Source organism: Amblyomma maculatum, chromosome 2 (genome assembly GCF_055883805.1).
Source record: "Amblyomma maculatum isolate TAMU_Amacu chromosome 2, ASM5588380v1, whole genome shotgun sequence".
Lineage (NCBI taxonomy): Eukaryota > Metazoa > Arthropoda > Arachnida > Ixodida > Ixodidae > Amblyomma > Amblyomma maculatum.
The window spans coordinates 99,091,013-99,104,948 of NC_139345.1; the positions used below are offsets into that span (position 1 = coordinate 99,091,013).

General features: G+C 45.2%; 1 protein-coding gene across 1 annotated transcript; it reads left to right on the forward strand.

The window, feature by feature from the left end:
• The first annotated feature begins 783 nt into the window (after positions 1 to 783).
• Positions 784 to 5,024, forward strand: LOC146199370 (uncharacterized). The gene is made up of 2 exons (XM_084592761.1): positions 784 to 1,042; positions 4,478 to 5,024. Exons 1-2 carry the CDS (start codon positions 797 to 799, stop codon positions 4,808 to 4,810), a joined length of 579 nt encoding a protein of 192 aa, XP_084448887.1. The 5' UTR covers positions 784 to 796; the 3' UTR covers positions 4,811 to 5,024.
• The last annotated feature ends 8,912 nt before the right edge of the window (positions 5,025 to 13,936 follow it).

Consider the following 13,936-nt stretch of genomic DNA (forward strand, 5'->3'; position numbering starts at 1 on the left):
TGAAAGTAAAGACATGGCTTTTGCACACAGTAGTTTACTCTATGGTTTCAGCTTTATTTATGCCATAGGGGGAACTTTTGACCACTAAAGTGCGATGAGGCGAAAGCTTCTATCGCGCGGTGGTCCGAAGCCCTCCACTCCGGCACCGCTTTCTCTCTCTTTTCACTGCCATCTTTGTGATGACGCGATAGCGTAAGCTACCAGCCAACTTATAAAGCCCCGCTTTAACCGAGCCGTATGAACGTGCCTGCGTGGCCTAGGGATAACGTGAATGCAAGGGTTTTGGCAGGCTGATTGTGATATCACCCTCCCATATGAAAGGAGAGACCCGAGTTGGCAGCTCCTGCCAAACGTAATTTCAGGAAGCCTCATGTCAGCTGCCAGGCACGGAGAGGCAAGGCGAAATGGCGAGGCTGCGGCCAATGTAGCTCTCGCTACAAAAACAGTGCACCCTCTAGGCCCTTCTCTAACACACTTGGACCAAAAAGCCTTTGTTGCCTATGTGTAGAGGATCAGGATCTCGAATCATTATTTCTGACGTATGCTGCGCGCCGCTTGATGGCTAGGCCCTTCTCTAACACACTTGGACCAAAAAGCCTTTGTTGCCTATGTGTAGAGGATCAGAATCTCGAATCATTATTTCTGACGTATGCTGCGCGCCGCTTGATGGCTCTTTGCATATGCCTGCCTCTTTACTCCTTCTTTATCGCCTTCATTTTAGAGTCACCAGTGGTAACGTTGGAATAGAATTGTGACCAGTCTGTTCACTTGCGTCGCAGGCAGCCGGCGCCCCGCCATGAACTTCTGCTTTCTGCGAACGGGTGTGAAAGAGAGGCTGAACAAGTTAATCGAACCCAGTCGAGAGGAGATTCGGCAGCGTGAGCCGTTTGTGATCGAGGAGTCCATCCCCGACATCCCGCTGCTATACGTGCACAACCTTCGGTTGTACGGTTTGCACAGTGCCTACGTCAAGGATGCATCACTCAACTGCAACGACAGCTTCCTCGAGTCGACGGTGGATGTGCAGCTCAAGGATGTCGAGGTCGGTTTTACCATTGGTACACGCTGACACCTGCGATGCAGCTTTGGTATTCAGTAGGAGTATAGGCCACGCGGGATGACGTTGGCTCCATGATCACTGCTTTAATTGGAGTGTTTCCAGTGGCCACTTAGATTACCATCAAAGCGAGTGACGTGGCACGCAAGCAAAACAATGAAGAGAGCAAAAGAACACGAAGGGCCGGCGTTCTTTTGTCAGTCTAGAAACATGTTTATGTTCGGAAAAGGAGTAGCAAATGTCGGTTTTTGGTGGCCAGCTTGACCAAGCGGTGAGTGAATAAATATAGGAGTGAAAGAACAAAGTGCGACACTGTGCTTAAGTGGAGGAAAGTGAGAAGGCTTTTATTCAATAAGAATATTAAAATTGAGCGTTGTTGGCGGAGTCCTCAGTTCAGGACCCCATTCTGGCTGTACACGCTGAGTGCTCCTGGCCAGTCCCTGTTGCCGGTTCGGGTCTGAAATGGACCGTTTACTCTACCACTGCTGTTGTGTAGGGTGAGGAATGGGTACTAATTCTGGGGCGTTTGGCAGGACCGTATCATGTGGTAGAGGGTGATAGACTCTCTGAAATAAGGAATTTATTGGCTTCTCTCAGAGATACTTGTCCTCGTGGGCATATTCTGCGGATAATTGTTTAATACTGTGTAATGTGATAGAATGTGGCCAGCGGGGTGAATTCCTCTGTGCATATGGGCCCCGCCGGGGTGGCGCAGCGGTTACGGCGCTCGGCGACTGTTCCCAAGGATGCAGGATCGAATCCCGGCCTCGGCGGCAGCTTTTCGATGGAGGCGAAAAGCAAGGCACCCGTGTGCTGTGCGATGTCAGTGCACGTTAAAGAACCCCAGGTGGTCGAAATTTCCGGAGTCCTCCACTACGGCGTTTCTCTTAGCCTGAGTAGCTTTAGGACGTTAAATCTCACAAACCAAACCAAACCATACCACGCCTCTGTCCATATGGAGCTTGCCAAATGCCTCAGTTTATATATAGGCTACCAAGCATTACCTATGCTCGGTGGTCAGAACTCCAGAGCGGGTCTGGCCAGTTTGTTGTTGTGGATTACAACAAATGCCCAATGTATTACATTTAGCACCCCCCCCCCCCCCCCTTCCTCTACCTCACCTTGTATACTTCCGTTTTCTACAAATATTCTCATTTGGGGCGCATTTTTGTCGAGGCAGTCATCTACAGATGCCAAAGCAAGCGGGTGAAGAGCACATACTGCATGCTGGGCAAGTTGGTGTATCGCAATCAAGTAAATGGCGCTCATGAACAAGGACAGAGAACGACATGAACAACCCGAACACTGCTGTTGTCCACGTCTTTCTCTGTCTTTTTTCCGTGCGCGCTAGAACGTGATTTCGAGCGAATGAACTTTGCAGCGGCCATGGTGCAAGGAGCAAAAACAAAGCACGAAGCACAAGCGAATCGTGCGGGTTTCACGAGTAATTTCGCTTGTGTACATTTGTAAACATCCTAAATAAGTAATCTGGTTGTTGTAATCCTTTAGCGGAAGTGCACATTTTGTTCCATGTGTACCTCATTTGTACATTGTGATGAGACTAGATACGACTGCTGGTGGACTAGAGTGTTCTTCCGATTTTATCAATACTTCTTTGTCTAGAAAACGTTTTCCTGCGGTATCAAGTGGGGGTCGAGTCGCGCACCTAATTAGCGCCCACCAGGTGATGAGCACGTTTTCGTGATATGCTTGTATGGACGTCAAGAGCCTAATTGCGCTCCACATGCTTCACTGGGAGCATGCAAGCTTTCGGTGCAAGTAAGCGACTTTCGTTTCCTGCGTTGCCAACGGAGCTAGAGCATGATACGCTTTTTTTAAGTGCCGTGAATAGCATTTGAATACCATATTTGCAGCACGTGAATAGCACGGAAACAGTATGTAGAAAAAAAAATCGACCAAAGCAATAATGGTGAAACCTGCCCCCATGGTGTTCTCGTCCTGTTCGCGCATGCAGTTACTCACATCGTATGAGATTGTAGATTGTATATTTATCTTCCCAAGTTCTTAATATTATTTTAAATTATTCGATTAGAAATACTGCATGGCGGTTTCAGTGGGCGTCAGGCTATAAAACGGCGCAGGATTACAGGAAATGTTTTTCGTGCTTGTTTTCTGCAAGTAAGTGAAAATTTAATAATCATAATAATAATTGGTTCACAGGAGAGGAAAGACGCTGTATCTGTCACATTTGTTCAGTAGACACCTGAACCGCGCCATAAGGGAAGGGAGGAAGGTGGGAGTGAAAGCGGAAAGAGAAAAAGGGGTGCTGTAGTGGAGGGCTCCGGAGTAATTTCGACCACCTGGTGGTGGTGGTAAGAACATTTATTAGCTATAAAAGGTTTGGTTTGGTTTCGTTTGTGGGGTTAACGTCCCAAAGCGACTTAGGCTATGAGAGACGCCGTAGTGGAGGACTCCGGAAATTTCGACCACCTGGGGTTCTTTCACGTGCACTGACATCGCACAGCACACGGGCGCCTTGCTTTTCGCCTCCATCGAAAAGCGACCGCCAAGGGCCAGCAAGTATGTTTGGATCAGCCCATACGGGACCGGTCCTTACAAGCACTAGGTGGAGGCTCCTAGTATGGGACCCCAGTGGCGGTTGCTCTTCTGTTAGGTCTCTGGTGGGTATGGTACTATGTGGCTGGCCCCTTGCCCCCCCCCCCCCCCTTCCCCCCTCATACGTTGCAGGATGTTTTGCACGTTATAGAATGTGTACTCATATCTGTAGTAGGTAAAAATGTTCAGAAAAATGCAAAATAACTTACAGCCACTTATGGGACGTTTGTAATGAAAGGCTCCTTCGGTGATACATCGTTCTTCCGTTTTGCAAGATGACGGATGTAGGCTTCACTCCAAGCTTCAAGTCAAGCTGGAGTCTAGTTTGCGACAGGGATTCGAAACAACGATATGTACATCACGCAAGTGTAGGTGTCCACTGAGAATTGAGACAGATGCGGCGCCTTCTTTTCCCCCCAAAACAAACTTCACGTGTGCTGTGCAACGTCAGTGCACGTTAAAGATCCCCAGGTGGTCGAAATTACTCCATACCCCTCCACTACGGATCCTCTTTCTCTCTTTCCACTTTCACTTTCACCTTCCTCCCTTCCCTTACGGCGCAGTTCAGGTGTTCAGTGTGACAGATACTGCGGCTTTCTCTTCATGTGGACAAATTATTATTATTATTATTATTATTATTATTATTATTATTATTATTATTATTATTATTATTATTATTATTATTATTATTATTATTATTATTATTATTATTATTATTAACAACAACAACAAAAATAAACGTATTCACGGAATGAAAAGGCGATGTTGAAGGCGTTATCTCCTCTATTTAAAATCAAGAGCGCGCCCTCCTAATTTTTCTTGCTCTCGTTCTTACAATCGCAGCTCATCTTCGACTGGACGGCGGCAAGCTGGATGCTGCTGTCTGGTAGCACACACGTGGTTGCGGACGAAGTAGAAGTGGAGTACACCATCCTCATGCCGGCCGAGGAGGGATCGCGCGTGGTGATCAGCTCGGTGCGCCTGGTCGAGCTGCGCATCTCTAGCATGAAGATCACCGGACCCATCTCGATAACTTTGCGGGATGTCGGAGGAGATGGCGCTTCTAGTGGCTTGTACACCCTGCGGCCGGAGCATAGGCACGTTGCGCACGTGCTTGAGCAGATTATGGTTAGCGTCGCCCAGCAACGCTTGGACCGAGTCAAGTGGAAAGTCTAGAGGAGCGCTGCGACAAACAGTTCATCTGGCGATGATATTGTGCCTAGCATGGCTATCATCTGATGCCTTTTTTTTCTCCTTTGCTTATAAATGCATACGAACTAGCCCAATGTTTCTCTCCCAGTGATGTTTCGAAAACTGGTCACACTGTGTTCTCTTGAAAAGTTAACGAAAAGTTTCTTCAGTCAAAATGAATCGAATCCCCTGAATCCATTAAAAGACCCTTGTAAACCTGGTTGCCATCATTAGAGAGATTTAGCTTGCCGGATACTTATTGACGTATATGTATACCGGTTTACCCTACCCTTCCCATGCAGGCGCAGTGGCCGCGATTGCACAATGCGAGTGCGCAGGAGGGGTACATTGGGTAAAAAATTGCGCAAAAAACACAAAGGACAAAGAAGAACACATAAGACGTATGACAAGCGCTAATGCAATTTTTTACCCAATGGATCACCAACTAGCCCGGCAACACGCTCTTCTCGAGGGGTACATCTACGTCTACGTCAGTATGTCTCTCTATTGTCTTTACGACGTATATACTTTTTCTGTGCTCCGCGGTATTGACTTTGATGGCTTCAGGCACATATGGGACAACTCTTACAACGCATATTTATAATGAGAGACTAGAAGGAAAGATATATACAGCTTTCTCAGAACCTTCGTAGTTAAAAATTCGTTCTTGTCCGGGGTTCGAATGTAGAACCACTGCTTCACCGGATTAGTCGCTATACTAGTTGTGAACTATACAGACGTGGTAGGGCGCGAGCGAAATTCTAAATGATTGGAAATGGAAAATGTGTAGGTATAAAATTTAAGAGAACTTCGGGCTAACGAAGGCTGCTCATAGCGCTCCTCCGGTGCTGAACTTCTTGAAAAGGCGATTACGTCGGTGCGTAGTGATAACTCTTTGAGTTCTTATCGCATTCAATCTACATAACTGATTAATTGTGTTTTGAATGAAGTTGTAAACGAAGACCATATATTATAATCAGTGATAACAAGGATACTGCAAGGATATTCTGTGTGTCCCTTGCAGGGTGGCTTAGTCTCTTCACCACCGCTCATCAACGAAATTACCTCTCGAAATTCCGTGTTAGTCAGCTTCAGTTTAGAAGCATAGTTAGACACAGGGAGATGCTTTAAAAGCATTATTTTCCGCTATATAGGCGGTAATAATACGTATATGCGTGATGCACTGCATGTCATGGAAACAAGGAAGGCTTTTTACCCGAAACAAATCATGTACACAACAACCACGCACTTACCTTGAGTGCGCCGCTTCAGATGATGTCGCGTGAAAAGTGGCGGGACGCAAAATACCATTGTAAACTGCGGCGCAACCTTTTGCGATTTGGTTACCATACTGTTCATGTATTTCGGTGCATTTCGGTATTGCAGTAAGGCACCGTTGTACTGGGTTTCTGTATTTCCATTACAGAGAACTTTAGTGTAGCGCGATCCAATATCAGTTAACACGGACGATTATCTGCGCCTGCGCAGGCGGCCATAAGAGGTGCACACCCGTGGGGCATGGCGCAGATGAAGCTGGGTTTCTGCGTAAAGTGATCAAGGTAACAAAATGGGCATTACGTTAAGCTAGTAGACTCCCATGACTCACTTAAGTGCATTTTGGTCGCCAGCCCCGCGATAATTAGCGTACTTTTGACTCTAGCCGTATATATATGCTTTTACGCAGTGAAAAATATGGCGAATTAGGCTCTTGTCCACTTCTTATTTGCTCCGTATGTCACAGGCGAGCGTTCACGTGTCTCTGGGGATCCTTTCAACTCCAATATTCTGAAAACGGTGCATGGGAATATAGCAGAATATAGCAGTTTCCGAAGTGGAAACTTAAAAGGCGGAATATCGCTGAATTACTCAAGCATCTCACTTACGCAGCTGTTTGCGACTTGCTCGTACCCATCCCTTTGATAATACTAGTGAAAATTCTGCGCACGACTGTGAATGTGCTATCCTTTTCTCACACAGCGCTGTAATGCCAGATCAGCCCTGGGAAGTGCACCTCTCATTATCTGGGGCAAACTATCCGCGACGAACTGCTAAGGCAAGGTTTGGTTTCGGAGCGCACAGCTGAATCTTCGATTTAACATGGTATACGGTCATGCGTATCCTTTTTTTTTTTTTCCTTTTTGCACACGTGTACTGTGTTGCATATGAAGTTGAGTTTTTCTGTCTAGGCTCGGTTCACAATGAGTTACACGTTGTAATGAGCAGTGTCGTCACTTGTAGGGTGCGCGGGGTGAGGACCGCACCAGGTGCAGCTCTCTCGGGGGAACAGCTGGGGAAGGGAGGGGTGCACGGTTCGGGTTGGAGAATGGCAACCAATTACTCCATGGAAAGGTGAAAATGCGCAGTAAGCCTGTCGCTAAGACGAAGTTTTTTGATCACCACGAGCAGAGCACAAAAACTAAGAATACGAAGAGAAATGAGTAGGTGCGGACGTTTACAAACTCGAGGTGCTTTAGGACGAATAGTTGCGAGAAAATTACGCAAATACGATTTACGGGCTGCATGATATGGGTCTCAACACACTCTCTCTCTTTCTATTAACAGAAGATTATTACTGAAAGGAGAAATTCAAATCAATTCTCAATAAAATCGAGGCTGACGACGCCAGCCGTCACCCATCTCCAAATGGCCGTTTCGCGGCTAGATATATTCTGTCGGTATATGGCATCAGTACGCGTTGACAACTTTTCGGTCTGGTTGCCGGGTACAACTTGACCCATATGTTGGCGAAATGGGGTTGTCGCAAGTCAACTGTATAGAATTCAAAGACAAATGATTTCACCTGTGTGCGTCTGTCACAGTTTGTGGCCGGTGAAAGGCTCTGCTTGGTAATAGCTGGTTGATTGAAAGCAACGGAACAGAGTGGGAGGGAGGGGGGGGGGGGGGGTTGTAAGGGTGCCTTTGTGAACTCCCATTATTACACGTACCGCGCTCATCCCCACCGCCCTCCTGATACGAAATTATGCAGCCCAACGCTCCAAGCTACAGTATGACAAGGAATTCTGGTTGCGACAGAGGCACTTTTATTTTTGAACATGCCCTAGAAACAGCCAATAGTGTTCAATAAAGGAACGATGGGATTGCATCGGGGGCAAATGTTACCAGCAATTGGATGTTGGATGTAATGAGATGCGAAGGTAGCCTCCGGCCACATTCCTGCGAGCTTCGCTTCTGTGCACATGTTTCTTTATGTGGCCGTTTGAAGCGTCCAATGGGTTTAGATGGGTTTATAGCGATGGCTGTGGAGCTATATATGCCTTATTTTTCACCACGTCAAATTAAATGCCTGTCGAAAATTCATTTGGCGACTGGCACTGACCTAGTTTATTAAGTAGATTTTTTTTTTTTGTCTGTATGAATTTTATGTTCTCACTGACAGTTCCATTTCCTCGATGGGCGTTTGACTCTTTCGTTGCATTTTCCTCTAACAGACAACAGCTAGATTGCGGTGTCATTTGTACTGAGTGCGGTTATCACACAAGCTAAGGCATTAGAGCTAGGCGGGAAGTTTGTAATAAAGCCGCGTGCTTATATAATCGTGGCTCTTCCATGGAGGCATGGTGATTGAGTCGCGCGACTGCTTATCCCGAGGTCGGGGGTTCGATCCCGGCCGCGGCGGCCGTGCTTCGATAGAGACGAAACGCAAGGCGCTCTCGTATTGCGCTATGTCTTGGAACGTGAAAGAACCTCAGGTGTTCTAAAATACCGGAGCCCTCCCTCCACTACGATGTCCTTCATAACAGATGCTGATTAAGACGTTAAACGTCATATGCTACCATAATTGCGTCACCGATGCGCGCGCTAACAGTTGTGCGTGCAGCGCACTGGTGTGCAGGCACCTGCCTATAGTTACTGCTCCGTCGGAAAGGAACTGATCGACACTTCGTTTGCGCAGCTGGCGTTTCTTAAAATGGATCCCTACGGGAAGCTCACGCACAGAACCTGTATCCACACTCGGCGCACTACTTCCTGCTGCTAAAGCCCTTGTTGACTGTCCCAAGCGGAGCTTGAGCGTGCATATTACATTCCCTACCTCGCAGCACATCTAATGATTGTGATAGATGGGCAACCCATAGAGGCGCATATGATAATGTACAGTTTATCGGCTGCCATCTTGCAGGTCGGAATATGCTTCTATAACAAAGCACCGAAACTGGAGACTGATGCTGTTCCTGATTGAGCTTTTATTTATTTATTTATTTATTTATTTATTTATTTATTTATTTATTTATTTATTTATTTATTTATTTATTTATTTATTTATTTATTTATTTATTTATTTATTTATTTATTTATTTATTTATTTATTTATTTATTTATTTATTTATTTATTTATTTATTTATTTATTTATTTATTTATTTATTTATAATGTAAGCCTTCTTCAGGCTCATACAGGAATGGGTCAAGTCACTCGTACATATCAATGGTACGAACAAAAAACAAAAAGAGCATATTGGAACTGGAAATCACCGATAGTCAAGTAACATCATTTTCATTGCCGAAAAAAACGTTCAACTTTTTTTTTTTCGGAAAAAGACATCGGGATCAGCAATGTTAACAATTTCGCTTGGTAACGCATTCCATATTTCTATATACTTAGGAAGAAACGAGTATTTAAACGTGTCACAACGCGCCCAGAACGGACTAATATAATTATTATGGTTACCTCGGGTGGATCCAGTGACGCTGGGGTATTTTCAGCGAGTCCTCCTTAACTATATATGCTTAATCTATGATGCTGAAGATTGAAAAGGAACTTCATTGCAGCCGCTTTCCGAAGGCAAACCAATTTCGGAATCTGTGTAGTGAAGTACATGGCTGTTACGCTTTCCTGACGTGGGTATTTTGAATATGTGAACCGTAGTGCTTTTGACTGAATTTTTTCTATCTTTTCGATCAGGTACACGCTTGAAGGGGATCCCAGATTATGTTTGCATACTGAAGAGTAGGTTGGACTTGTAGACTTAACTTTACGTGCGGTGGAGCCATTATACTTGTCTGCTGCGCAGAAACCCAAGCTATTTAACGCGCTACTACATATGTTGTCGATGTGTGTGTTCCTAGGTCTTGGGTTAGTGTGATCCCCAGGTATTTTGCTTTGGCTACGTGTGGTATCGAGGAACCAGATAACGTGTAGTTGTAAGACAGATTATGTTTTTTTTTTCCTTATGTTTATATATGTCGTTTTCGAAATGTTAATCTGCATGTTCCATGCTGCACACCAGTCAGAAATGTTTTGAAAAGATGATTGAAGTCTCAGTTGCACCAGAGCTGTCCACGGCTGTATAAATCACGCAGTCATCTGCAAAAAGTCTCATTGTCACACTAAGTGCTGCACACAAATAAATATCATTCACATATATAAGAAACAGCAGAGGCACAAGAACGGAACCCTGTGTGACCCCCGCGAGCACTTCTAGGTAATCCAAATAGAAACCCTTCATCGAGAAGAACTGTTTACGTTTGGAAAGTTAAGGCTTCTATCATGCTACTACTTTCGGATCAATACCTATTGCTTTTAGCTTCAGAATCAATTTTTTGTGTGAACACGATCGAAAGCTTTAGCGAAATCTCTGAGGATTGCATGTTCGTAGTCTAGAATTAATTATTTATGCCAAGTCGTATGCGATTTTAAGCAGTTGAGTAACTGTTGACAAATATTTTTCGAAATCCATGTTGTCTGGGGAAGAGTATATTATTTTCTTCTAAGTATGTTATGATAGCCTTATGAATTATGTGCTCCATTATTTTGCAACAAGAACTAATTAATGATATAGGTCGGTATGTGTTTACCAGCAGTTTGCTGCCGTCCTTGTGAATAGGTTTCACCTTCGAGTGGAACCAACCTTGTGGAACAGTATCTGTTTTAACCCGGTAAATATTGCACACAAAAAAAGTGCAATCTGCAAAGCATAGCTTCTGATGAATACGTTTTAGATGCTCTCAGGACCAGGATACTTTTTTGGATTTATTTACAAAAGCAAGTTTAGAACGTCTGTTTGCATTAATACTACCTCAGGCATGTGGGTGATGTGCTGCATTCACCGGAGTTGCACGTGACGTGTGGAGACAGATTGGAAGCATGAGTTGAAGAAAATCGCTCGCTGATCTTCAACGATACAGCCGTCAATTTCTATTTTTGAGATAGCACCATCAGATTTTGATAAATACCGCCAAATTTTTTTGGGTTGTGTAGACATAAAAATTCGCAAAGTGCTTGCTAACAACTTTCCTCTCGTATCTTAAATTTTCTTTTTAAAAACATGGGAAAGGTCACGTATTTTTGGAGACGATTTTTTACTTCTACGCATTCTCTGTAGCCTTCTGTTTATATGAATAATATTGCGGATAATAAATGACGTTTTATGTTGTATTTAGAATAACATATTGTTGGGCGGGTTGGTGCATACTATTGTAGGAACAAGTTGCGCACAGAAAGACACACACAAGAAAAATAAACACAAGGTAGGCAGAAAGAGCGCAAACTATCAACTGATTTATCTATTAATTTCAGACCGCTTTTATAGACAGTGTGCACACATGTCTACGAAAAGGGAGGGGCAGAAAGAATGAGAGGGCAGATCACAACCTGCACGACAGTCAACAAAAGCCGCTCAAAAAATTCTTTTCCGAATTGTACAAGGAAACAGAAGTGTCACTAACACAATTATCATCTTTTATTTTGATAAGATGCGCTTCTAGAAGTTCATGGGCTACTTTTTCATTGTTTCTGCCTAGAATTCTAATGCTTTTAAGCACTGCTTTTAAGCCTCCGCGGTTAGGATCGAACGCGGGCACTCCGGCCAGCACCACCTGTTGTTGTTGCGGCTGTAGGAAGAAGGAAAAGAAAATGCACGGGCCTGCTACTGGTTCTGTAGCTGAGCCACCTCCGCTGTCTCGTGCGGACAGAAGATAGAAAATAGAGAAGAAAAAGAAGAGGGAGAGAAAAACGCGCGCCGCAACAGCCGTCGTCCAGCACCTAAGTGGTGGCGGGTGCAATTACGGCCTACAACAGATAAAAATTCGTTGCCAGGCTAGCCTCGGCCGCTAGCGGCGTTGACCTAACGTCCCAGCCCCGTAGGGCCAGGACCAGCCACCCTTCACCACCTCCCCTCATAGTGAAGATTGATTTCATTTTTTTTTTTTTTTTGTAGTGAAGAGTAGCGTCCCACGTGGGTGGATAAGGCGGAATCCCGGGCGCCCGGTGCTGAAGTCGAGGCGATGCACTACCCTTTTGAGTGGGATTCTAGCATGACCAGAAATCCACCTCGGTGTGACAGTGTGGGGACGTTGTTTGGTAAGACCTTCGTGTAGTTTATCCTGTAGTTCTTCTGGAATGCGATCCGTATGGTTGGCGTGTATAGCCTGTATTGAATCAGTGTATATGGTATATCCTGAACGGTTAGGGGGTGCTAGTGAGATGTCTTGAATTTAGCGACTATTGGTCGGGTCTCTAGAGTCGCTTTAGGAGGAGGATCAGTGTAAGGACCGAGGGTATGTGTCACTACCTCGCTGCCGCTCTCAATTGAGTAGGCAGCAGCTCCGACGTTAGTTTTATGCATCTGTGTTGACGATCATCGAATCAGTAGAATTAACATGCTTGGAAACGCAAGCGGAACGTGTGCCTAGGTTAGTATAAGCGGCAACGTTTTTTGGAGTGGGGGTTACTCTGAGGTTACCTAGGAGCAAACCTAACGACAGGGAGGTCGATAGGTTTGAGCGCAATGTCGTTGTTTTGTTCTAGAAAGACGAGCCGTTTGCCAGTATTGATGTTGCTGTATGAGGTCTCCCTGAGGCAAGAACATCCCCGTAGAGTATAGGTGCTCAGTGGACATATGTACAGGGATGTGAAGGGCAGCCTTGTAGAAAGTCAGCGCTACCCAAATCTGAGTATTTGGTGACAAGCTAGAGTAAGTTGTGGAACTGAATAGCTAATTTTGCTGAGGGCATGCTAATGCGCAGACAAGCTGCCTGACTTGACCCTCGCGTAGCCCGGCGTGCTTATTGACAGTGCGACGAACTAAATGCGTAAGCTGATTGCAAAACGGTTCTATAAACATTGGCCTGGTTATAGTTGACTCAAGGATATGAAGTCAAAAGATCCAGCAAGACTATACGCGAGGGATGGGGTGACCTGCCATAGTAAGATTGATTAGATGGTGATGCTGGCGTTGACAGCGAATTTTCCCAATCAGCAGCAGTTCGGATTTTTCAGGGGCTGGAAATAGCCCTAATTTGTCAAGATAACTAGGGACTGCATCTATATCTGGAGCAGTAGGGTGTCCCCTGCTGCTCCAAGAGACCCATTAGTGCGCCAATCAGTAAGGTAGTCTGCATATAATGTATGTTTTAGATTTGGGATAGACGCTAAGATAAGAGATATATAGGAGCCATTTCGAGTTTAAAAAGGGTGAGTAACAGAATAGCGCCCTGAGGAGTACCATGCGTGAGGGGAAAAGGACCGGAGACAGAATCGGGGAGACGAAACTTGGCCGTGCGGTCGCGGAGAAATGCAGTGAGGTAGCCGTACGTCTTTGGAACACAGCCGGTAGAGGCAAGGATGCTTAAAAGAGGATCATGGGAAAGGTTATAAAAGTATCAAAGGCCTTACGCACATCAAGGGCCACTATGGCTTGGATCTGGGAAAAGGGCGAGGGATAAAATTCGTGTGTGAGGAGGAAAAAGAGGTCCTGAGTAGACACACCTTTACGGAAACCAATTTGTTGAGACGGAAAGAAATCTGTGGATTCAAGATGAGCCTCCAGCCGATTGGGCACAATCGGTTCCATGTCCTTTCCCAGGCATGATGATAGAGAGACTGGGCGGAGGTTTTGAAGTGCAGTTTTTTTGCCTCGCTTTGGTATTAAGGTTATAAGTGATTGTTTCCAAAATGCTGAGAGGGTGCTTTCTTCCCAGTTTGAACTTACAATGCTCAGAAAATGTTCTTTGTCCTTGTCGGAGAGGTTTCGAATGAGTGTGTACATAATCTGGTCCTCGCCTGCAGCTGACTTCTGTTGTAGCTGTTCCAGTACGGTCCCAGAGGGTAAACGGCTCATCGCGCTCTATTTTGAAATTTGTGACACTATCAACGG